Here is a 24,099-nt window from a genome sequence, read left to right as displayed (position 1 = left end):
ATTGCTAGGCAAGGTATTCGGAGCTGGTTGAAAAATTGGTGGTAGTGGGGAATTAACCTTTTAATACTTTTCCTCTTCCCCTTTTAATTTTGACAATTTTGAAATTAAAAAAAAAATTGAAATGATGATCTCTAATATCTGCAGTATGAGAAAAAACAGGGTTATCAAAGGTTCAGAAAAGGTGATATAATTAGAACTAGAAGTGGGATCACGTTTGTATCCACCAGAACATCCTGTATAAAAGGATCGGCCATGGAGAAGATTTTGTGCCTCCTGATGGGGGAAGCAAGCATGTGAACATTACTGAAGGACAGCATCATCTTATAAAAAGAATGTAATGTAACATTGTAATATAGTGCTGGCTAACTTCCTTACACACATTGCATTTCTTATTTATGCTCACTAGAGGGACTAGAAAATTGTGTTCTGTTGCACCATCCTAAACATTGCTTGATAAGACAATGAGGTTGCACATCTGTATCTTGAATATGACCAAACAATTTTCAGTGAGAAGCAGGGAGCTCGGCTTTACATTAATTTCTTTCTAGGATACTGGGCCACAAAATGATATAGCCATCACTAAAGAATCCTGAGGTATTTTAAGATACAATTGATGGTTTAGAAAACTGGATTAGATGTCGAGGCTTCTGATTTATAGACGTATTGTATATTTTTAGAAGAAGGGAAGGCTAAACCCCCACTCTAGTACTTTGAGTGCAGAAGATGGGGGCCCTCAAGGATTCCAAAAATTAATACTGGCCACTCCAGGCTTTTATTAAACTCCCAAGGTTACAGCTTTTCTCTAACCTTGGATGGATAGATGTTGCCACCATCCCTTGAGAGCCCAGGAAGACGCACTTGGGAATTCCTTCCTGTGGGGCACCCTCAAAGGAAAGGAAATCAGCTGTTGCCACCAGCTAATTAAACAACATGTGCACAAACCTCTTAAGACACAAAAATCCAATTCTGTTCTTAAAAAAAAAGTAAATTTCATTAATAAAATAAAGAAAATACATCGAGGAACTTCCTTTTGCTAAATTAAAAAAAAAACCTACTGCAAGGATTAAGCATCAAGAATAGCTCTCTTGAGGTCCAGCTTAAAGGTTACAAGCAAAACAAAAGCACCTGGGGTTAGCACAGGGGAATCCACAAGCCATTAAGAAATAAAAGGGATAAACCTAATTGCATCTTCCTAGACATTTCCTGGACATTTCCTAGACATTTCCATTTACTTACATATCTGGGGCTTTAGATGAGTAGTTTCTAGGTATGATCCTGATGATTTTTCATACCTGGCCCAAGCTTCTCACAGCATAACTGCTCCCTCCCTGAGAACAACAGCAGACAGACAAAAGCGGAGTTTTGTTTCAATTTTAAAAAGTTCTAGCTTTCCCATTGGCTCTTTTGGCCAGATGTCCACTCCCTTCCTTTTACCTATGCATAGCAGTGAAACTTTTTAACCCTTTACTGGTAGAGCAATTAGAGAACAGCTACTAAGAGGGATTTTTATAGCTACTGGCTGGCTGGGTGCCCATAAAAGGGAGCTACCCTCTCCCTTCATTTATCACAGGGATGTTAGAATTGCAAGGTAATGATTTTTTTCATAGTATTCTAAACTCCTGTACTGGCATTTCTATCCATGCTAGTATGGACTAGTTACAAAAAATCTCATCCAAGAGAGGAATTAAATTTTCCCTTCCATGCATAGCCATTCATCACTAGCAGTTAATATGAATGGAGGCACAGATGTTTTTCATAGAGAGAGAAGAAGCAACTACATCCAGTAATTAAAAAAGACTTCTCTTAAATGTTGTTTAGACTGTTAGAGTCTCACAAAGTTACTGTAACACACAAGCAAATATATGAAATTATTTTTGAAAGGTTAGTTGATGAATTGAGCTACAGTATAAATGCTTTTATAAATTTCTTTGGCCTCCTAAAATGTCAGCAATTTAGAGAGAGCATCACTGGGTAATTACAGGTAGTAAGTAGATATTCATTCTCCACTCTAACTTCAGAACTCAGGAGATCTAAGAATGAGGGTTCATATGATTAGGGAGTGCTCACATGCAGTGGAGCACTAGCTCTGCTATAGTTAAAGTTAAGACCATTCTAATTGCTCTACAATCCATTCAGTTGCTTGGATTGCCTTGAAATTTGGTGTGCTTCATGGGGGCTTGGGGTTTGGTCAGTGATCAAATTTGGGGTCATTTGACTGAGCGGTTCCTGAGATACAACCCTTCCCAGCCCATCCCAAAAAACCCTGCTTTTCTTAAAGTTGACGTATTTTGACAACTTTTTTTTGTCTAGACCTGGTTCTGATACTGGCACAAGGGTCTTACTTGTGTAAGGGTTACCCCGGAGAATGTATGGCACCCACTAGACCCTTGGGGGAACAAAATTCAGAATGCTATTAGCAAAAGAAGTTGTTATTCTCCAGTTAGACTCACACCTAAGACTCTAACACAAACCACATTACGCTGAGCACATGCAGAGAGAGAGAGAAAGAGAATTTCCAGTGGAAAGCTTCCGCTGCAGCTGGAGGGGATGAGTAATATGCTTTTGAAGCTGAACCAGCCCAGCCAGTGTAAGTTCAAGTCCCATCCAGGGTAGAAATCTGGAAAAGTTTTGAAGGCATGTTGCTAAAATCTTTCTGTAAAGTGCTTTTTAATGGGGGGTGGAATGTAATCAAAGTATTTGTGAAAAAACGTTAGACATGCGAATGCTTGCTGGGACGGGAGGGCGTTGGGGGCATGGTAGTAGGGGGAGAGGGAAACATGGGGATGGGTGGGAGAGGAGAGGAGGTGGAGGACTCAGATTAGGTAGGGGGAGGAACACTGAGAAGGGCACATGGGGGTAAGTGGCAGGGATACTGGAGCAGAATAAGAGGCACCTGTCAGACCACATTTTCCCCTCCTGTGTGTGGGCCAAGATTGGAGGGGGATGGAGGGCTGAGTCCCTTTCCTTATCATAGCGTGTGTGTGTGTGTGTGTGTGTGTGTGCGCGCGTGCCAGGATCTGGGGCCTTCTGTTCCTCTGGGGGTGGGTCTGAGCCCCTCTCTCTGCCTCCCCTGGGATCTGGGGATGCCTGCTGTTCTGGGAGTGCTGAAGCTCCCCTTCCTACCCTCTCGTGTGGGCCAGGATATGGGGAACCCCTGCCACTCTGGGTGGAGAGCTGAGAACAGGCATACTGGAAGCATGCACCAAGGACACCATGCTGACACTGGGGTGAAGAGTTGAGAACCAGCATGCTTGATACATATTAGGCTCACCAGCATTAGAGGGGATGGGGAGGAATGGGCATACCCACTGACATGAATAGAGCACTTCAAGTCTCAGAGCTTTTGTTTAAGGCTCTTGTTGTCATTTGTACACACGCAACCCATAAGAGGATAGCACACACGTACTCACACTCTGCCCTTGCCCTGGACTGAACAGGCTCTCCCTATACTCATATACCCTATACTATACACTTAGCCTGCTCCACAGAAAGAACCCCACAGCTACTACTTTACAACTCCTTCAACCTCTTTTACAGCCTCTTCACCGTTAGGATACCACCAAACACTATACTTTCACTTGCCCTTCATTCAGCTCCGCTATATTCATCTTGCACCTGCCGACAGGACCCATGGCAAGAAGACCCCGTGCCTTGCTGTTGACACAGCCTGCACAGCAGCGATGAACTGAGGTATATTTAATCTCCCAGGATACGCATGCCCGTCTTTCGTTTGATCACACACAGAGTGGTCAGGAAGAGGGGCTCTCACACCCCCAGAGAGCCACAGCCTCCCAGATCACCCCATATCAAAATCATAGCTCTTCCAAGATGCTCCAGTTTATTCCTTCACCATTCAGTGCAGCTACAGCTAACACAGTGAACACAGCTGGAGTGCATGCAGATCATTCCCAGGGGCTCTTACCAGCTTCTGGGAGGCCGAGGTAAACTCTACATCCCCCTGCACCACTAACTTCTTCTTTGAGTGATGGTCCCTATATGGATTCCAGACGTGCGTGTGCATGTGCATCATGCACCAGAGCCAGAACTGTTTATAGTAGCGTCCATTGGCCCGCATGCGCATCATGTGTCGGCCGCATGGTGTGTCTGAGGCTTTAAGAGGCTGTGTGGGTCAATGCCACTCCAGTTCCCTCTTACCGTTGTATGGCCTGTTCCTCTGTGCTCTTGGCTTGCTAAGAGAACTTTTGTCCATTCCTGTTTTTTGTATGTAGCTTCTAGTTGTATATAGTTACCAACAATTGTTAGTTAGCTAGTTTTTTTTTCCCATTGGACTTCTTTCCCTGGGGGGTGACAACCCCACCTTCCGCCCTTCCGGGGACAATGCCCCAGCAGGCTGGCTTCAAAAGCTGTGCTTTGTGCTCATGTTCCTTCTGTGTAAGCAACGAGCACTGGGCCAAGTGGAGATGCTTTTCATCCTGGGCACAACAAAAAGGAGTTTTACCAGAAACATCAGCAATTCCTCTCATTCTAGTCTGTGTCCTATCCTTAAAATCATCGGGTCTCGCCCTCAGCACTTTGAGAACCCACCCGGTAGCTATCAGCTCATTCCACCATTCAGTGGAAAATTACTCTGTCTTTACAAACCCATTAACCACTAGATTTTGGAAAGGCCTCCTCAGAACCTTCTCACCCCTCCAAATGATTGTGCCTCAATGGGACCTGAATCTTGTTCTCTCTGTGGAAGCCCCCTTTTGAACTCTTAGCTTTGTGCTCCAGGTCCCTCCTTTCTATGAAAGTCACCTTCCTTGTTATCGCTTCAGCGAGAAGGGTCGGTAAACTCGGCACTATGATGGTGGGCCTGCCATTCACAGTATTCCGGATAAAATCTTATGTCTACACCCTAAATTTCTTCCAACGGTGGTTTCCCAGTTTCACATTAACCAATCCATTCACTTTCCTGTTTTCTTCCTGAAACCTCATGTATCTGTGGAAGAATGTCTACTCCATTCCCTTGACGTCCGCTGAGCTCTGGCCTTCTACCTGCAAAGAATTAAACCAATTAGGAAGTCCCCTATATTGTGTGGCAGGGGACAGGCCATCTCCCCCAGAGAATTTCCAAATGGATTTCTTGCTGCATTAAACTATGCTACCAGCTGTCAAGTCTACCTCCCTACACAGGAGTATGGGCTCACTCCACAAGAGCTCAAGCTACAACCACGGCATCCCTTCATGATGTGCCTCTCAGACCTATGTAGAGCATCCACTTGGAATTCTGTACTCACTTCCGTGACACGCTACGCCATGGTGCAAGTCTCGGTGGCAGATGCCTCCTTTGGCACAGCAGTTTGCCACGTGACCATTCCACCCTTGTTCCCACCAGCTTAGATGCTGCTTGTTAATCACCCTCAGAGGAATGCAGTAGAGGCCATCACTTGAAGAAGAGGAGGAGGTTACTTTCCTATAACTGGAGGTTCTTTGAGATGTATCTGTATTCCACTTTCCACCCTTCTTTCTCTCTGCTTCAAATCTGTGAGATTCATGGTGAAGGACTGAAGATGCAGTTGTTTTCCCTGACCTTTGTCACCTGGGACAGAAGCACAAGGCAAACCAGCCAGGGCGCATGTGCGAACCAATGGACACTACTTTCAAATTCTCTGATTCGAAGGTGAAAATGTGTAATCTGCATAGGGAACACACATCTCAAAGAACCTCCAGTGACAGCTAAGTAATCTCCACTTTGGAGGTAACTGAAGGGCACAGTATAGTACCTAAAATTATTTTAAACTGCATTTGAAAAAATTGAATAATTATCATGTTGACAGTTTTCCTTTAATAATGTTGATGAGCTAGCTGCCAGTTATAACTAACTAGCCCACACAATTACTGAATCACTATCTAACTTAGCCCAGTGACAAACATTTTCAATCTTGACAGTTAAAATTTGCACACCCCAAATTTAGTGATTGTCAGTGATTTTGTACACATTCAAATGGAAAAGATCCAAGCTGTCACTGGTGTACGTGAGGGAAGTGATGAGCAAAAGTGAGGCTTTATCCCACCTTTCTGACTTCCTCTTTTCTCATGTCCCTGATTCAATCCCCAATGCAATTTAGAGACTGGCAGAGAAGGCAGATTATTGGTAAAACAGTATGGGGTAACATAGAAATGGGTTATTCATAACCTGCCCCTAAGTCCAAAAGTGCCCTCCTTACATAGGCTTCAATTCAGAAAAGCACTTAAGTATATGTCCTTAACTTTAAGCATTGACTTCAATGGGACTTGAGCACGTAAATGCCTTCCTGAATCAGGGACAGTATGTCTTCCTTATCTCCATCAGCAAATCTTCACTGAAGAGATGAATTCATTATTTTAAGTGAGAGAATCATCTCATCCTGGGGCAGGACTGATTCTTAACAATATGGTTGTCAGTTTGAGACCAAGAAGGCAGAGCTTGAATCACATGACTTTCATGCAGCTCTGAGTACTTCTGCTGGAGTTCAATAAAAAGCACTAATTGTAATTCTTGCTTTCTATAGTACTTGAGGATTTGGATGGACTGCATGGTTCACTTGTCTTTTCTACCTTTAGATGACATAATAGCAATATACATGTTAAAATCTCTAGTATGAAAGTGGTATGCTATAGAACAGTCACAAATACAATACGTTATTGTTTTTCAGGATTAAAAATGTATTTACTTGGAAAGTAAAGAAAACACACTTTAAAGAAGCCTGTTTACTAATCTGTTCAAAATATTACTGTGATAATGTTTAAATATTTGCATTGAAACAAATCACATTTGGTTTTAAGTAGAGAACAGTAGTAATCAAGAAATACACATTAAACTAGCATGATTTTATTAATAACATGAAAAACGCCTTGAAGTCAAACTCCTTGCATTTTAAGTGGTATAGTTTAGAGAAGCTGATTATCAAAACTGCTGAAAATAAAGCTAACAAATCAAAATTCAGTCCACTTTAATTCTTTGCATAGCTTTTTTTTCCCCTGTTCTAGATTTTCTTCAAGGCAAATAAATGGTATAGGTATAATAGCTCATGTGTTTCCTGACTGATGAAAAAAAACCAAAACTCGTTTTATGTTACTTAAAATGCAAGTACTTATTTTTTCAATTCTCATAGCAGACCAGTGGTTCCTTCAGCCGTCTGCTAATAAGCTCACTAGTGAGTTCTGCTGAAAATCTCTTCTGTTTGAACCTGTCCTTGATGCAAGGCTGTCAGAAAGAGCCTGTTTATCAAGCATATAATGTTTTAATGAAGAGCATTTAGGTATATGTGTGAGCACATGTGTGTATGTGTATATATAGGCACATAAAGCCACCTACTCGCTCTTATCCTGTTTGTTAGCTTTTTAAATCCTAATAATAATCTACAGGCTGTAGAAGGATAAAATAGTTTTTTTTCTTTCTGGTGAGAAATATTGATATCATGTATCTGCTTTTGCTAGTAAGATAGCCACATAGTATAACTATACAGAGCTCTGACCTGTTTACATAGCACTTAGCTATAAACAGACCATTTCATTAGTTGAGTTTTTACTAGCTTGAACCTGTTTTCAGAAGCAAATCTTAAACACGTTTTAATTTCTGTGCAATTTACAGAAAATCTGAAGTCACTCATTTGTTTCATGTGGTAGAACATCATCTTCAACTCGTGAAATACAAAGCTTGTATGAAAATCCATCTTAACAATGAGACAGGCCTCTGAAGATGGTGATCATTTACATTTAGCATAGTAATTCAGAGAAAATCAAGTTTATTTTGCTCAATTTAATTATAAAGGTTTTTCAGATAACATTGGTTCCCTTTAAACTTAATAATTTTCATATTCAACACAGCACTATTTTAATTTTAAATTCCAGGCAAATTTAATATACTTGCCTACCACTGTGTTCCTACACAAAATAAATGCATGTAGAGAAATTTAAAATTATTTAAAAGGATTTGATTCCCTAATAACTGTAGTTACTATTTGAGTCAGTGACTCAAATCAAGTCATAATAAATATGCACATTCAGTCCTACTACTTAAACAGGATTTCTTTTTAATTACATGTTGATGAAAGTAAACAAGTACCTTCATTCTACTGCTCATACAGCCTTCTTGGCAGTAGCTTGCACACTTTAGAGTATGGTTTATCATAGAAGATTAGGGTTGGAAGAGACCTCAGGAGGTCATCTAGTCCAACCCCTTCTCAAAGCTGGACCAACCCCAGCTAAATCATCCCAGCCAGGGCTTTGTCAAGCCAGGCCTTAAAAACCTTTAAGGATGGAGATTCCACCACCTCCCTAGGTAACCCATTCCAGTGCTTCACCACCCTCCTAGTGAAATAGATTTTCCTAATATCCAACCTAGACCTCCTCCACTGCAACTTGAGACCATTGCTCCTTGTTCTGTCATCTGCCACCACTGAGAACAACCTAGCTCCATCCTCTTTGGAACCCCGCTTCAGGCAGTCGAAGGCAGCTATCAAATCCTCCCTCGGTCTTCTCTTCTGCAGACTAAATAAGCCCAGTTTCCTCAGACTCACCTCATAAGTCATGTGCCCCAGTCCCCTAATAATTTTCGTTTCCCTCCACTGGACTGTCTCCAATTTGTCCACATCCTTTCTGGATGCAATACTCCAGATGTGGCCTCACCAGTGTCGAAAGAGGGGAATAATCAGTTCCCTTGATTTAGTGGCAATGCTCCTACTAATGCAGCCCAATATGCCATTAGCCTTCTTGACTACAAGGGCACACTGTTGACTCATATCCAGCTTCTCGTCCACTGTAATCCCTAGGTCCTTTTCTGCAGAACTGCTGCTTAGCCAGTCAGTCCCCAGCCTGTAACAGTGCATGGGATTCTTCCATCCTAAGTGCAGAACTCTGCACTTGTCCTTGTTGAAGCTCATCAGATTTCTTTTGGCCCAATCCTCCAATCTGTCTAGGTCACACTGGACCCTATCCCTACCCTCCAGTGTATCTACCTCTCCTCCCAGTTTAGCGTCCTCCACGAACTTGCCGATGGTGCAATCCATCCCATCATCCAGATCATTAATGAAGATGCTAAACAAAAACTGGCCCCAGGACAGATCCCTGGGGCATTCTGCTTGATATTGGCTGCCAACTAGACATTGAGCCTTTGATCACTACCCATTGAGCCTGACAATCTAGCTAGCTTTCTGTCAACCTTATAGTCCATTCATCCAATCCATACTTCTTTAACTTGCTGGCAAGAATACTGTGGGAGACGGTATCAAAAGCTTTGCTAAAGTCAAGGTATATTACGTCCACCACTTTCCCCATATCCACAGAGCCAGTTACCTCATCATAGAAGGCAATCGGGTTGGTCAGGCATGACTTGCCTTTGGTGAATCTATGTTGACTGTTCCTGATCACCTTCCTCTCCTCCAAGTGCTTCAAAATAGATTCCTTGAGGGCCTGCTCCATGATTTTTCCAGGGACTGAGGTGAGGCTGACCAGTCTGTAGTTCCCCAGATTCTCCTTCTTTCCTTTTTTAAAGGTGGGCACTACATTTTATAATCATCCGGGACCTCTCCCAATCACCATGAGTTTTCAAAGATAATGGCCAATGACTCTGCAATCACATCAGCCAATTCCCTCATCACTCTCAGATGCATTGCATCCCTCCCCATGGACTTGTGCATGTCCAGCTTTTCTAAATAGTCCTTAACCTGTTCTTTCACTACTGAGGGCTGCTCACCTCCTCCCCATATTGTGCTGCCCAGTGCAGCAGTCTGGGAGCTGATCTTGTCTGTGAAGACCAAGGCAAAAAAGCATTGCGTACTTGAGCTTTTTCCACATCCTCTGTCACTAGGTTGCCTCCCCCATTCAGTAAGGGTCCCACACTTTCCCTGAACACCTTCTCATTGCTAATATACCTGTAGAAACCCTTCTTGTTACCCTTCACATCCCTTGCTAGCTGCAACTCCAATTGTGCTTTGGCTTTCCTGATTACACCCCAGCATGCTCGAGCAATATTTTTATACTCCTCCCTAGTCATCTGTCCAAGTTTCCACTTCTTGTAACCTTCCTTTTTATGTTTAAGGTCACTGAAGATTTCTCTGTTAAGCCAAGCTGATCACCTGCCATATTTGCTATTCTTTCTGTACATTGGGATGGTTTGTTCCTGCGCCCTCAATAAGGATTCTTTAAAATACAGCCAGCTCTCCTGGACTCCTTTCCTCCTCATATTAGCTTCCCAAGGGGTCCTGCCCATCAGTTCTCTGAAGGAGTCAAAGTCTGCTTTTTTTTAAGTCCAGGATCTGTATTCTGCTGCTCTCCTTTCTGCCTTTTGTCAGGATCCTGAACTTGACCATCTCATGGTCACTGCTGCCCACGTTGCCACCCACTTCTACTTCACCTACTAATTCCTCCCAGTTTGTGAGCAGCAGGTCAAGAGAGCACAGCTCCTAGTTGGTTCCTCCAGCACTTGTACCAGGAAGTTGTCCCCAACACTCTCCAAAAACTTCCTGAATTGTCTGTGCACTGCTGTATTGCTTTCCCAACAAATGTCAGGGTGACTGAACTCCTCCATGAGAACCAGGGCCTGTGACCTGGAAACTTCTGTTAGTTGTCCGAAGAAAGGATTGTCTACCTCATCCTCCTGGTCTGGTAATCTATAGCAGATGCCCACCACAACATCATCCTTGTTGCTCTCGCCTCTAAACTTAACCCAAAGACTCTCAACAGGCCTTTCTCCAGTTTAATAGTGGTGCTCTGAGCAATCATACCACTCTCTTACTTACAATGCAACTCCTCCACCATTCCTCCCGTACCTGTCCTTCCTGAACAGTTTATACCCAACCATGACAGTGCTCCAGTCATGTGAACTGCCCCACCAAGTTTGTTGTTCCAATCACATCATAGTTCCTTGACTGTGTCAGGTCTTCCAATTCTTCCTGCTTGTTTCCCAGGCTCCTTGCAATCATGTTCAGGCACCTAAGATAATTAGCCAATTGCCCTACTTTCTCAGTACGAATCAGGAGGCATCCCCGGTTGCATCCTCCTCCTTATGTTTCCTCCTGGTTTCCCACTTCCCTAGTCACTTCAGGGCGTAGGCCTCCATCCCCTGGCAATCATAGTTTAAAGCCCTCTCACTAGGTTAGCAAGCGTGCCTGCAAAAATGCTCTTCCTTCTCTTCGTCATGTGGATCCGATCTCTTCCTAGCAAACCTCCTTCCTGGAACAACATCCCATGGTCAAAGAATCGAAAGCCTTCTCTCTGACATCACCTGCATAACCACACATTTACTTCCACAATTTGATGGTCCCTATCTGAGTCTTTTCCTTCAACGTGGAGGATGGATCAGAATACGACTTACACCTCAAACTTCTTTATCCTTCTTCCCAGAGCCACATAGTCTGCAGTGACCATTTCAAGGTCATTCTTGGCAGTATCATTGGTGCCCACATGGAGAAGTAGGAAGGGGTAGCAGTCTGAGGACTTGATCAGTCTTGGCAATCACATCCTGAATTCCTCCAGACAAGCAGCACGCTTCTCAAGTTTCCCAGTCTGGACAGCAGATGAATGACTCCATCCCCCTTAGGAGGGAATCTCCGACAGCCATCACCCATCTCCTCCTCTTGGAAGTGGTGGTCTGACTGCCATCCCTAGGATAAGGCATCCCATGCCTTCTGGTCAATGGGGTCGCCTTCTGTTCCCTTCCCTCAGAGGACTCTTCCAAACCATTCTCCACCCTAGTACCTGTACAGAGAGACTGAAAATGGTTTCTTGCATTGGGGGTACATGGGTTCGCCTCTTTCATCTTCTGGAGGTCATGTGTGCTGGGTTGGATCACAGAAACCGCCTTGGGGCTGCCAACTGATGTGCCAAGACTACATCTGTCCCTGCTTTCCCTGCCAGCTTGGGACTCCAGAGCCCTGCCCGGTTGCACCAGACACCCTTGCCAGTCACAAACATAGACCCAGGTCTAATCATGTCCCACAAACTGCAAGCTTAACTGAAAGCAGCTTAAGAAGTGTTCCTGTCCTTAACACTCAGATACCCAACTCCCAATGGGGTCCAATTCCCAAATAAATCCGTTTTATCCTGTATAAAGCTTATACAGGGTACTCATAAATTTTTTTGCCCTCTATAACACTGATAGAGAGAGATGCATAGCTGTTTGCCGCTCTTCTCCCCCTCCCCCCTCCCGGTATTAATACATACTCTGGGTTAAATAATAAGTAAAAAGTGATTTTATTAAATACAGAAAATAGGATTTAAGTGGTTCCAAGTAGTAACAGACAGAATAAAGTGAATTACCAAGCAAAATAAAATAAAACATGCAAATCTGTGCCTAATACAGTAAGAAAATTGAATACAGATAAAACCTCACCCTCAGAGGTGTTCCAGTAAGCTTCCTTTTGCAGACCAGTCTCCTTCTAGTCTGGGTCCAGCACTCACTCACTCGGGGTTCAGCACCCCGGTGGTTACTGTCCTTTGTTCCAGTTTCTTTCAGGTATCCTTTGGGGGATGGAGAGACTATCTCTTGAGCCAGCTAAAGACCAAATGGAAGAGTCTCCTTGGGGTTTAAATAGACTTTCTCTTGTGGGTGGACACCCCTCCCTCCCTCTGTGTAGAATCCCAGCTACAAGATAGTGTTTTGGAGTCACATGGGCAAGTCACATGTCCATGCATGACTCAGAACTTGCAGGTAGCAGCCATGGTTCACATGCTACCTTGAAAATCTTCAAGTAGACTTCTTATGTGGATTGGAGCCTTCCAAGATCCATTGTTTAAGTGTTTCTTGATTGGGCACTTAACTTGCACATTCCTTTCTCAAGAAGCTGACCAAATGCTTTACTAAGGCTACTTAGAAATCAAGCAAGTTCACAGCCGATATTCATAACTTCTAACACAGAAATGACACATGCATACAAATAGGAGGAATAGATTCAGTACATCTTAACCTTTACAGAGATATGTTACATGGCACATGTAGCATAAAACTTATTTCAGTTTCGTCATATATACATTCATAAGCATATTTCCATAAAGTCTTATGGAGTGCAACATCACAACATGCTGCCAGTTTTCTTCTCCATTCTGCACTGCCCTCACATTCTTCAGCGTGCTGTGCCTGCAGTACCAAACACTGACTTCTATCCAGAAAGTCTTCATTTCCTCTGATGCAACGCAGGATTGGTACTTGGGTCACTAGTCCTTTAACCTTCTCTTCTAGTATGGAGACCAGCTTTCACTTCATACAGACAAAGTTGCTTCTGTCCTCTGGGAAAAAGACAAACATGTCACATCCTGTGCAGGTCACAACAGCTGATCGCTCACTTTCCCTATTGTCTTCCTTCTAAGAGCTTCTTCAGATGTTGTATTTACTGCTCACAGAAGCCTGAAAGGCAAAAACTCTGTGGGAACCCACCCCCGGCAAACTCCCAGGCAGACTCCCTCAGTTTGCCTGTCCTCTGATCGACAATCACTCAATTCGCAACTGGCTGCTTTTTTTTTAATAAGGCTGCTGGCTTGAAGCAGTTGCCCTGACTCAAAGTCTTCCATCCAATCAACCACTCAAAGCCCACCTGGAACAAAGCACTCCCAATTCACACTTTTCAAACAACCAACCACATGGTCAAACAGTCACACTTTTCAAACAAACGCGGTCAAACAGTCCCTGCAACTAGCAACAGTCAAACAAATGGTCACAGCAGATTAAACACTCGGATATTCAACTCACAAAACAGCCCAGTCCTCTCGGTATTGCAGCACTCACTGTAACTTCTCTTGGACTGTTCCCAGGCAAACTCCCTCTGTTCGCCTCTCTTCTCTTCACTGCTCCAGTATGATTTCTTCACAGTAGTGGTTAGTCTTGTCCGTCATATAGTTCTATGAGAGAAGTAGCATGTAGGTGGGTTTTCGCTAGTGAGGTTTGGTTTCTCCCATAAATTTTGACTCTTTCATAACAGGTGGCAAATTTATATTTTCTGTCATCCTAGCCCTTCTCCTCCATAGTGTAACAATGAACTATTTGCTTATACCATTCCTCAATAAATCAGGTTCTTCTTCAAGTGCTTGCTCATGTCAATTTATTTTCAGTTTCATCCTGATTCATTTTTCCTGTACCAAGGGTTTTCAACCTTTTACATTCGGGGGGTTCCTTCCCCACCCTATGATGATCTTTCTCCCATTTCTACCTGGAATTCCCATCCATTTAGCAATATGGCAAGAAAAGGAAAATTGTGACCTCCTGGTCCACAGGTTGAGAACCCTTGCCTTATACAATTCACATGCTCTCACCATTAGACATTTATTTTGAGCAATCTCCAAATAAATACAGAAAGGGATGTTACATCTCCAACATTCCTACATAGAGTCTTGACTAAAATTGTTATTTTGTCGGGATGAGATGTTTGTTTTATATTTATATTTTCATTAAATTATTAACCTAGAAAAAGTTGAGCTAACCTAAAAATGTGTGGATTTTGTGATGGAAAAAGGGTAGATGGTGCTCAGCCCCAGAATCATTTGGTTCTCACAAGACAGAGATAAGAGATAATAATACCTACTTCATACGCTTTGCACCTTTAGATCTCAAAGTGATTTACTGAGGAAGTAAATATCATCTCAGTTTTTACACGGATGGATTTTTATGTGGAGCTGTTCTGAAATAATGTATGGTCTAAAGTATGGGTACTCATCCCGGGCTGGGGAGATGGCAACCTTTCTCTCTTTCTTTATTGCTAGATTATGTGGGTAGTTTGTTAAACTTCTGAAAAGGGGGCGCCAATGCTTTTATATATTGTAATGTACTGGCATAGGGTGAAATTGTTGTCCTATTGAAGTGATGTAAACTTCATTGTTGTCGTTCTGTTGATTTTCAGTATGGCAATAGTATGGAAAAAGCTGAGAATACCTGGTTTGACATGAATTTGGTGACTGATGGCACTGAGTCAATGGAAGCTTCTGAAGGAAAGGAATTTATATCTGGAATGTTATGTGGGAATTTAAATTTCACCCACTGGTTTAGATAAATAGTATTGGCAGGCCTGTTTGTTTAATAGTGCAGATTCATCATTAATATATTTATTTTTTAGTTTACTAACCAAGTAAAAGTTGGCTTAACCTAAAAAGGTCTCTTTTTATGTGGGGATACAGGGGTTATAGATTTTATGGATTTGAGAAAATATTGGAAAGATAAACTACCTTTCTGGAGCTACTCTTTGAAGCTGGCTGAGGTGAACATTAGTATGAGGCTCTGGTTAGAGTAGGCATATATAAGAGTTTACAAATATCTTTCTGTGTTTAATATCTTTCCTTGTTTACCTAGAGATTTTATAAAGTAATATGTAGGGCGGCTTGGACTGGAAGGGAGAGTGTTAATAGGCTGATCCACTCTGGGGAATTTTCAATATCAATTAGGGGAAGCAGAAACATAATCATGCTGCATAGTAATAGAGTTTGAAAATCCTTCTTTTTCAAAGGCGAGAGTTAGTATTTCTCCTTCTTCCTACAGGGATTGTTTTGCCAGATAAATGTGGTGCAGACAGGATTTCTTTAAGGAGAGGTTTAGAACAGAGCAGGAGGCTGTTTATAAAGGAAGCATGAATTTCAGCAAGATATTCATTTTGGTTATACTTCTCCTTCCTAACAACATCAGGGCAAGATTTATCAATTTCTTTGTCACATTTCATTTGGTATAACAATGGTTTATAGTTTTGTAGTGCAACCAAGATAGGTCTTCTAGACATTAAGGCCAGGATTTTCAAAGCAGCTTAAGAGAGTTAGGTGCCTAATCATCATTTGGATTTTTGCACCTAGCTTCCATAGGCCATTTTGAAAGTCCCACCTTAAATTTGTTGGTCGTCTAAAGATGCAGAATTAATTGTAAGAGGGTGGTTAAGTGACAATATGTTTCCTCCTTAGTTTATGGGTAGCAGTTTTGTTAACTTTATGATGTTCAATTTTGCTGAAAGGTTTAATGATTCCTACAATTTTTTTTTGAAGTATGGAGTGGGATTACTGGACACACAGTACAATGTTGCTGGTGTGGAGTTCTGATGTTGGGTTGTGTTATTGACTTGAATTCTTTTGGTTACAGGGCATGAAGATTTTTTTTAACTGTTTTGTTACGCAGTATCAGTTGTGTGCTCATACTAAGTAAGTAAAATCAAGTATTGAATCCTAGTGCACAAAGATGCACCAGTATCCCTTAAGGGCAGGTTCAATAAAATATGCATCTGTATTCTGTACCAGGGAAGCCTGCACTGTGCTACCTGTCGGTCTGGTCTAATCTGTCTAGTCATTCATGCTGTACTCATTACCATCGTTCAGTTTGCATAAATCTGTGCAAGAACTCAAAAAAGATTTGGGGTGGGGTGTTCAAAATGTTCACAGCTTTGCACAGGCTTCAGTATTATTTAATATGACTTGTTTACATGGAATTTACACTTGATTAGTGTTACAAGCCAAACTATTCCAAATCCACTGTTTTGATGTAGCACACATCCCCAAGTGCTTGAGTCCACCAACATAGGAACAGTCATTGCAGTTGTTCACAACTAGAACTGACCAGAGGGCAACAATCCCATTTCACAGCAATTTTAAAGGTTTTACCTTTTTTTTTTTCTTTTTTTCATTCTTCATTCAGAGCAAAGTTCTTGTGCCTGGATTTCCTACATGCCAGACCAGTGTCTCTGTCTTTGTGATGGAAATGTCATTGAAAAAGATACATCTCTGCTAAACTTTCCAGCTTTTACAAAACAGCATATTTTGGAGTAATTTTATTACAATGTTTTGACCAGCTCTGTTCACAACCTCTTGTGTTGGAACCCCCTCACGTGATGGATGGGTGCCTTGTCAGCCTCCCAGGTGCCATGCTGGAGCATGTTGTTGTTATATCTCCATTTTTCTTTCATTTTTTTCTGACCTTTCTCTGTCTCCTTCCCTTCCTCCCTTTACTGCTCCCCCTCCACCCAGCTTATATTTTTCTATTTTTTTGAGTGCTTTCCTGTTTTGTCACCCTTTCTCCCTTTTCCACACTCACCAGAAGGCTACATGTTACCCAGTTTGGGTGCTCCATCAAGCTAAATGGAAAAATTACCATTGACTTCAGTGGAGCCAAGATCTCATCCCAAAACAACAGTGGTTGAGCCATTAAGTGATGGGCTTGGTTTAAGACAAATTATAATGCTCATTTCTCTATTAATTTGTCATCACATTCCCATTGCTGAGATTATATCTCTTCACTTAATGCATAATATATAACGAAGTCCTGGGTTTTTACACCTGTTATGTCTTTTTTCATATCAGATTATGGACACTGTCTCCCACTACTGTCTTCACACCTCCATTATCTGGCATGTAATAATGGTTCTGGGTACTTGCATAGTGTGCTTCACTGAAAGGTCTGGCATTCTTTTTGTCTCTTTGTAATGTTACAGTTACATTAGTTTTAGTACATATAGTACAGTATGTAATGAAAATTTATATAAAAGGAAGAATTCAGAATTTTCTGTGATGTTATTCTGTATGCCTCAGAAGAGTGTTAATTTATTTATTTAATCACAGTATATGCACAGAGAATTGAAGTGGAAACTTGTAACTTGCTACTTGGTACAATTATGTACTCACTTATTTTTCACTTCTCTACTATTCTTTCTTTCTTTCCTTAACCCCTGCTGGTGTGCCTCTACTGCAGTGTCAGAGCAGAATAGAAATAGGTGAAAAATCACCCTGCAGGTTTAAATTAATTGCTCTTCTCTGTTACGCTACAAGCTAGTGAGTGCCTTAGATAATGTGCTATGAATTTTCTTTAATTTAACTATAATTGGAATGGGAAGGTTCTGTAATTACTGAAGTTCTTGGTAGTTTACTAAGCTTTTTATTAGAATAGAGGAGCATAAAGACATTCAGCATTGTAGTGTTTCATATTACTACCACTCATGTATATCATCAGTAATTATGGTATGTTTTATCAGGGAATCATCACAACAAAAGTTTTTGCTCTTTTATGAGTTTCATAATAGTTTGCCAGTCAACAAATTCTATTTTGTGAGGTACATTTGTTGAGAAACATACTTTTTTATCACTAGAGTATTCAAATCCTGTCACATTTTATCTTGCACAGGGTGTCTCAGAGTTGAGTTTTTTTCCAATTTTCAGATAAAAATATTAAAATAATACATCAGAATAACATAGATACAGAGAGATGAATGGTTCTTATGGATCCAGCATAAGAGTTCTTCTAGTTTGTGGAGAGACTGTAAAAAGGGTGCCTTGCTCAACAGATCTGCTTTCTTGAAGTCTCCTTTCTTTGCTAACTAAAATACCTTTTTCCTAGATTTTACTCCTGTACTACTGTAGTAGTATAGTCAACTAGGTGCTGTTCTAGCTCATGCTTCATCTACAGAATTATTAACTATGATTCAGTTGCAGAATCTTTATTGTTGGTGATGCACAAAGTAGAAGAAGCCATCTTGACTTTCTAATCCTTGTGTTGGTCTTCAATAACATGGCTTTAAAAAGCACTACTGACATAACTATCTTTGTTAGGAATGTGATTTTTTTTTTGCCAAGGTAGCTATGACACTAAAATCTTTAGTGTAGACACAGTTATGCTGGTATAAAAGTACATTATACTGGTATAGTTTATTTTGGTTCCTAAACCAGAATAAGCTATTTCAGTGTAAGGCACCTTTATTACTGGTATAACTGCATCTAAAGTAGGAGTGTTTCACTGCTTTAATTATGCTGGAAAAAAGTCTGAAATCCTATGGTTCCATTTTTACCAAGTTACTTTGCTGAGGTGAGCTGCATTTTAATTCCACCCAACTGTTTTTATTGATTACATGCCATTCATTCTGGTCATCTCTTTTGTTGCAACTTTAAAGAAAAATATTGTCATTGACAGTAGGATTTTCCTATTGTGTTATCTGTAACCATGTACCTTGTTTTCAGAGTTTCCAGTAGTTATGTGACAAGGTTACCTATACAAATAAAGAACAATTCAACTAACTTTAAGTTGCTCTTGAAAACCAAAGGTTGCTTTCATTTTGTTTATGATGGTGTGATCCATTCAGTACAAAAAATTGCTGTAACTTCATGGTCCTGTGCTATGTATAGCACTCGCAGAAAATAAAGCCCCCTTTTAAAGGGTCTTTAAAGTTTTAGCAGAAATCTAGGTAGCATCTCATTGAATGCATAGTGTTGGGCAGATCTATCCAAACTATTTAACATGACACAGCAGTAGGAAAGTTGGCCTATTACAGCATCCCATGTTTACAGTGTGGTGTAGTTTGTGATTTGAAGGTATTTTTCTAGCATGACTGTTGTTAACTGGGACACACTTTGCTCCTGTTCAGAGGAGCAACACAATGCCTAGCCCCAGTGTTCTTCCTAAAATCCTGCCCTAGCCAGAAGATAGCCTTCTGCAGAGGAACCATAGGACAATAGATCTGCTCCTTATCCCTGTACTAGTCAGGGCAATATTTACAGCTAGAACTTAGTTTGTGTGTGAGGGTAAAGAAACATGCAATCACTATACTTACGGTGTTTTGGTTATGTTTATGGATCTTTTAGCATGAGGACTGTCATATGACCAGCATAGCTCTCAGCTGCCCCCAACTTTAACATAAATCTGGGCTCATTTCACTTACTATTAAAATTTTTTTACATGGGAAATGTGGAGTCATGACAGCAAGGTAACAGAGAACGTTATTTATGATGATTAAAAATAGGGTCTGATTCTTATTTACACTTAAAACCTCTCTGTAACACTCTGGCAATATAACATGGCTTTAAAGTGTATGTAAAGTAGCTTTTGTGTAGATGAGACTCAGTCCCAGAATATGTCCATTATTTAAAGTTATTTTTCCCTTCTTCTCACTTTGTTCTTTTTTCCAGATTTGGCATATGGGAGGAATGATCACCACCACTGGTTAAAATGTTTTTACATGTTTTTAATATAATTAAACAAGATAATCAAATGTCTTTTCTTTTTGTTACAGAACGCTTTACACAGTACAGCTCTAAAAACCTTAGACAAGCATGGAATAAGTAAGTTTTTTTTTTTTTTATTTACTCTGCATTCTTTGACTTTCTATTCATATGGTCTATCTCATGCTGAAGTTACCATAGCTAATTTACAATGCCTTTTGCTTCTTTGTCATTCATAGCAACACAGAATCACTCACTCCTGCATTTATCAGTTCTGAACTTTCTTTACATTACCAATGTTCAAATGAAGTCCCTGCTTCAACTCAAATACTATTTGACACCATTTAATCCAAATAATGTTGTATGAAATCAAATGGAAAGATTAAAATTTGACTTCATCTTTGTGATTTGAGTGTGCTATGTACATTTCTATAACAGAAATACTGCTGTGGCTTTTTGGACCATATTTTACTGGGGGGAATTCTGCACCAAAAAATTAAAAATGTTGCTACATATTTTAAAATTCTGCATATTTTATTTGTCAAAATAACACAATATAATCATGCCTGTTTCAATTATTTTGGTAATTTATTTCAAAATACCTGTCAAAGAGTGTGTCTATAGCAATACAGACAGTAAAAAAGATTCTGGAAATGGTTTTTACAAATAGATTCCTTACTAGGCATATTAATATAGGGGAGATTAATAAGACTGGGACTTTTCAATCTGGAAAAGAGACGACTAAGGGGTGGGATATGATTAAGGTCTATAAAATCATGACTGGTGTAGAGAAAGTAAATAAGGAAGCGTTATTTACTCCTTCTCATAACACAAGAACTAGGGGTCACCTGATTAAATTAATGGGCAGCAGGTTTAAAACAAACAAAAGGAAGTGTTTATTCACACAACGCACAGTCAACCTTGGAGTTCTTTGCCAGAGGATGTTGTAAAGGCCAGGACTATTACAGGGCTCAAAGAAGAATTAGAAAAATGAATGGAGGATAGGTCCATCAATGGCTATTAGCCAAGATGGGCAGGGATGGTGTCCCTAGCTGCAGTTTGCCAGAGGCTGGGAGTGGGCAGCAGGAGATGGATACTTAGTGATTTCCTGTTCTGTTCATTCCCTCTGGGACACCTGACATTGGCTGGTGCCCCAGAGAGACAGGGTACCGGGCTAGATGAACCTTTGGTCTGACCCAGTGTGTTCATGTTCCTAACTGTCAGGGTGGTAAACCACTGGAACAAATTACCTAGGGAGGTTGTGGAATCTCCCTCATTAGAGGTTTTTAAGAACAGGTTAGACAAACACCTGTCAGGAATGGTAGATAATCCTTAATCCTGCCTCAATGCAGGGGACTGGACTAGATGACCTATCACGGTCCCTTTCACTCCTACATTTCTATGATTTTGTGTCTCCTTCCCTCTCCTACCCCCCCCCCCCCCCGTATGCAAGACAACATGTGCCACCCCTTGCTTTGAGGTAATGCCATGATTTAGCCCACAGAAAGATCACATCCACTGCTATCAAGAGTTCAGATTTGGCTGGGGCAAACCTAGGCTTTCCCAAGTAACTGCTGTCTCAATTCATGTTTTGGGACTGTTGGTAGATATATATCAGACAGGCAGCAATAGCACTGTTGTACTCCCAGAGTAGTAGCCCCTCTCTGGGATGAATGAATGGGTATATATAAAACAAACTTGCTTGCACGTTTTTTGGGACAGGACTCTGTCTTCCTGCCTGTTTTAATAGTACCTCACACAATGGGGCCCTGATCAATACTTGGGCCTCTGGACCCTGTCATGATACAAATAATAATAATTGCATTTGAATTGAAAACATGACTCTGTGTGAGCAACGTATTTTCTCCAAGCTGCTTGTGTGTTGGTTTTGTTTGTTACAAAATATATGGTTTGTTTAAAATAAAACTCTGGTCTGAGAATTGACACAGAACATGATTCCATCACAATCTGCTGCAAATAAAACCAGAGCTTCCTCATGTATAAGGAAGCTCTTCAAAAATATGTACACGTTTTCTATGCTCCATGAATAAAGGATTTACAAATTTTCAGCATAAATGACGGGATTGAAAGACTGAAAGCAATGAATAGAATAGAATAGAATTCAGTGCTTCATATCTCAGGCTCTAATATAATAGGAAATATTTTGTTCTCAAAATTATGTATCATTTACATTTGAAATATGTAAAGGATTTTCTCTTTGTCTAGTGTAAATCTTTATTAGTGTGCAGTATTAGAGTGTTGCTGGATAGTACTGCTGTAGTGAAGGATGTATCAATATTTCCATTATAGACATCATATTCTCAGGGACTTATAATTCAGCTATAAAAAAACATTAAAAAAACCTCATAGAGTGACTCAGCCTGGAAAGTATGCTTTTATTTATTAATACATTTTGAAGAACATGTTTTCTAATCTAAAAGAGCATTTTTTACATAATTCTGATTTCTTTTTTTCAGTATTTTTTTCAATCATGATACCAGAATGGGCTGGTTTGTTTAAATCAAATTTGCAGGCTAGTCAGAATGAGAATTAGATCCTCCTAGTGTTTAAAAACTGAGTGGACGAAAATAAGGTTATACTGTTGGAGTTTTTTTAGGTTAGTTTGAGTAGACAGATTTGTTTTGATACTGTTAACAGTTAGTTACTGTGGACCTCTTAATGGCTCTGGAGGATCAGTGTCAAAAGATCAGTGTCTAAGGCCCTGATCCTGCAAAGATTTACACATGTGCTTAACTTTAAGTAGGGTAAGTAGTCCCTTTAATTTCAATTGAACTATTCATGTTGTTTAAAATTAATGGGGGTAGTGTGTGGGTGGCCTGTGATATACAGGAGGTCAGACTTGATGATCTGGTGGTCTCTTTGGACCTTAAATTCTAGGACTGCAAGTCTTTGCAGGATTGGGGCCTAACTGGGACATATTTTTGAAAGCCTCTCGGGTCTGACACTATGGAACCACTGTACAGGATTAGGGCAACTCCTAAAGCATGTGTAATAGGAGGTTTATTTAAAATACTTAGCTATATTTTTAAAAAAATATTAAACCTACTTTAAACTGATAGAAAAGCATGCTCTGCTCTTGATCTACAGCTTGTGCAACCACATAAATGTCTCTGTTCACAAGCTGCAGTGAGTGCTCCTGCTTATGCTGGTCAATGTCAGGGAAGAATAGGACCACGGTGTCCCATACTTACTCCTTTTCTCCTCACCCCATGGGTTTGCAAGCACAGACAGATTCACTCAAGTCTATCAAGCATAAATTACGATTACTTTACCCCCATTACGATACTATCTGAGCCCCTCATTGTCTTTAACGTAGTTAGCCTGACAACATCCCGGTGAGGTAGGGAAAGATGCTATTCCCATTTTATCAATGAGGAAATGAGGCAAAGAAAGATTAAGCTGAGTTATCAAGTCACACAGGAAGTCTGTGCCAAGAGCAGGGAATTGAACCCATGTTTCCCAAGCCTCAAGGTAACATCCCAACCACTTCCTCGTAGTCTGTGCGTGGCAGGAGCACAAAGCCTGAGATTGCATATGGCTCAGGAGACGATTGCTCACCCTCCACTTTTCTTTTTCAGACTGCAGGACTAAGGATAATGCAACCCCTTTTCTTGTTTGTATACATGAGTGTATACGACGTCTTCAAAAAGGCTTGCATCCAAATATACAATGATTAGGGGCTTTAAGTATTATACTTCATTTGTATTTATTTATTTACTTAGCATACTCCCTTATCCAAGGCGACTACAAAGGTAACTATAGTACAGTACAATACTTGTTGTGTATATATACTGCCTGAACACATCTACAAAATTTGCTATTTATGCTGTGACCCAACCCCTGAAAAATGTGTGATTTCTCAGAGATTTAAGTAGACCCCTAATAATGACAGTCAATGAATTTAAGTGAGGACGGGCCACTAAGAATGGCATTCTGCTTACAAATTGCACAGTACCCCCAGGTGAGAGGCAGGCTCTTCTACAGAAAACAGAGGCAAGAACAGAGAAAACATTACAGATAATATACTGAGAGTAATGGTAATCAATCACAGATTAGTTACTCCAACCACAAGAGAGACAAATCTTAAAGCCAGAGTAGAAAAGATAGAGCAATGACTGACACAGCTTGATATCTCTCTACCTAACCAGTTTAGCTGGAAAACAGCTGCTCAAAATAAAGCAATATGTAATAACTTTTAAAAAATATTGATTA

The 24,099-nt window shown here is 40.7% G+C and overlaps 1 protein-coding gene across 5 annotated transcripts in view; it reads left to right on the top strand.

Moving 5' to 3' along the window:
* CDK14 (cyclin dependent kinase 14) overlaps nt 1-24,099 on the top strand; it is a 512,169-nt gene that overhangs the window by 374,431 nt on the left and 113,639 nt on the right. For all 5 annotated transcript variants that reach the window (XM_038392686.2, XM_043509345.1, XM_038392687.2 and 2 more), the window contains one exon: nt 19,938-19,986. In XM_038392686.2, the coding sequence (XP_038248614.1) occupies nt 19,938-19,986 (49 nt within the window). The remainder of the gene's footprint in view (nt 1-19,937; nt 19,987-24,099) is intronic.

The sequence above is a fragment of the Dermochelys coriacea genome, chromosome 2, assembly GCF_009764565.3.
Source record: "Dermochelys coriacea isolate rDerCor1 chromosome 2, rDerCor1.pri.v4, whole genome shotgun sequence".
NCBI lineage: Eukaryota > Metazoa > Chordata > Testudines > Dermochelyidae > Dermochelys > Dermochelys coriacea.
Note: the sequence above shows the minus strand (reverse complement) of the source record. Positions and strands in the feature narration are given on the sequence as shown.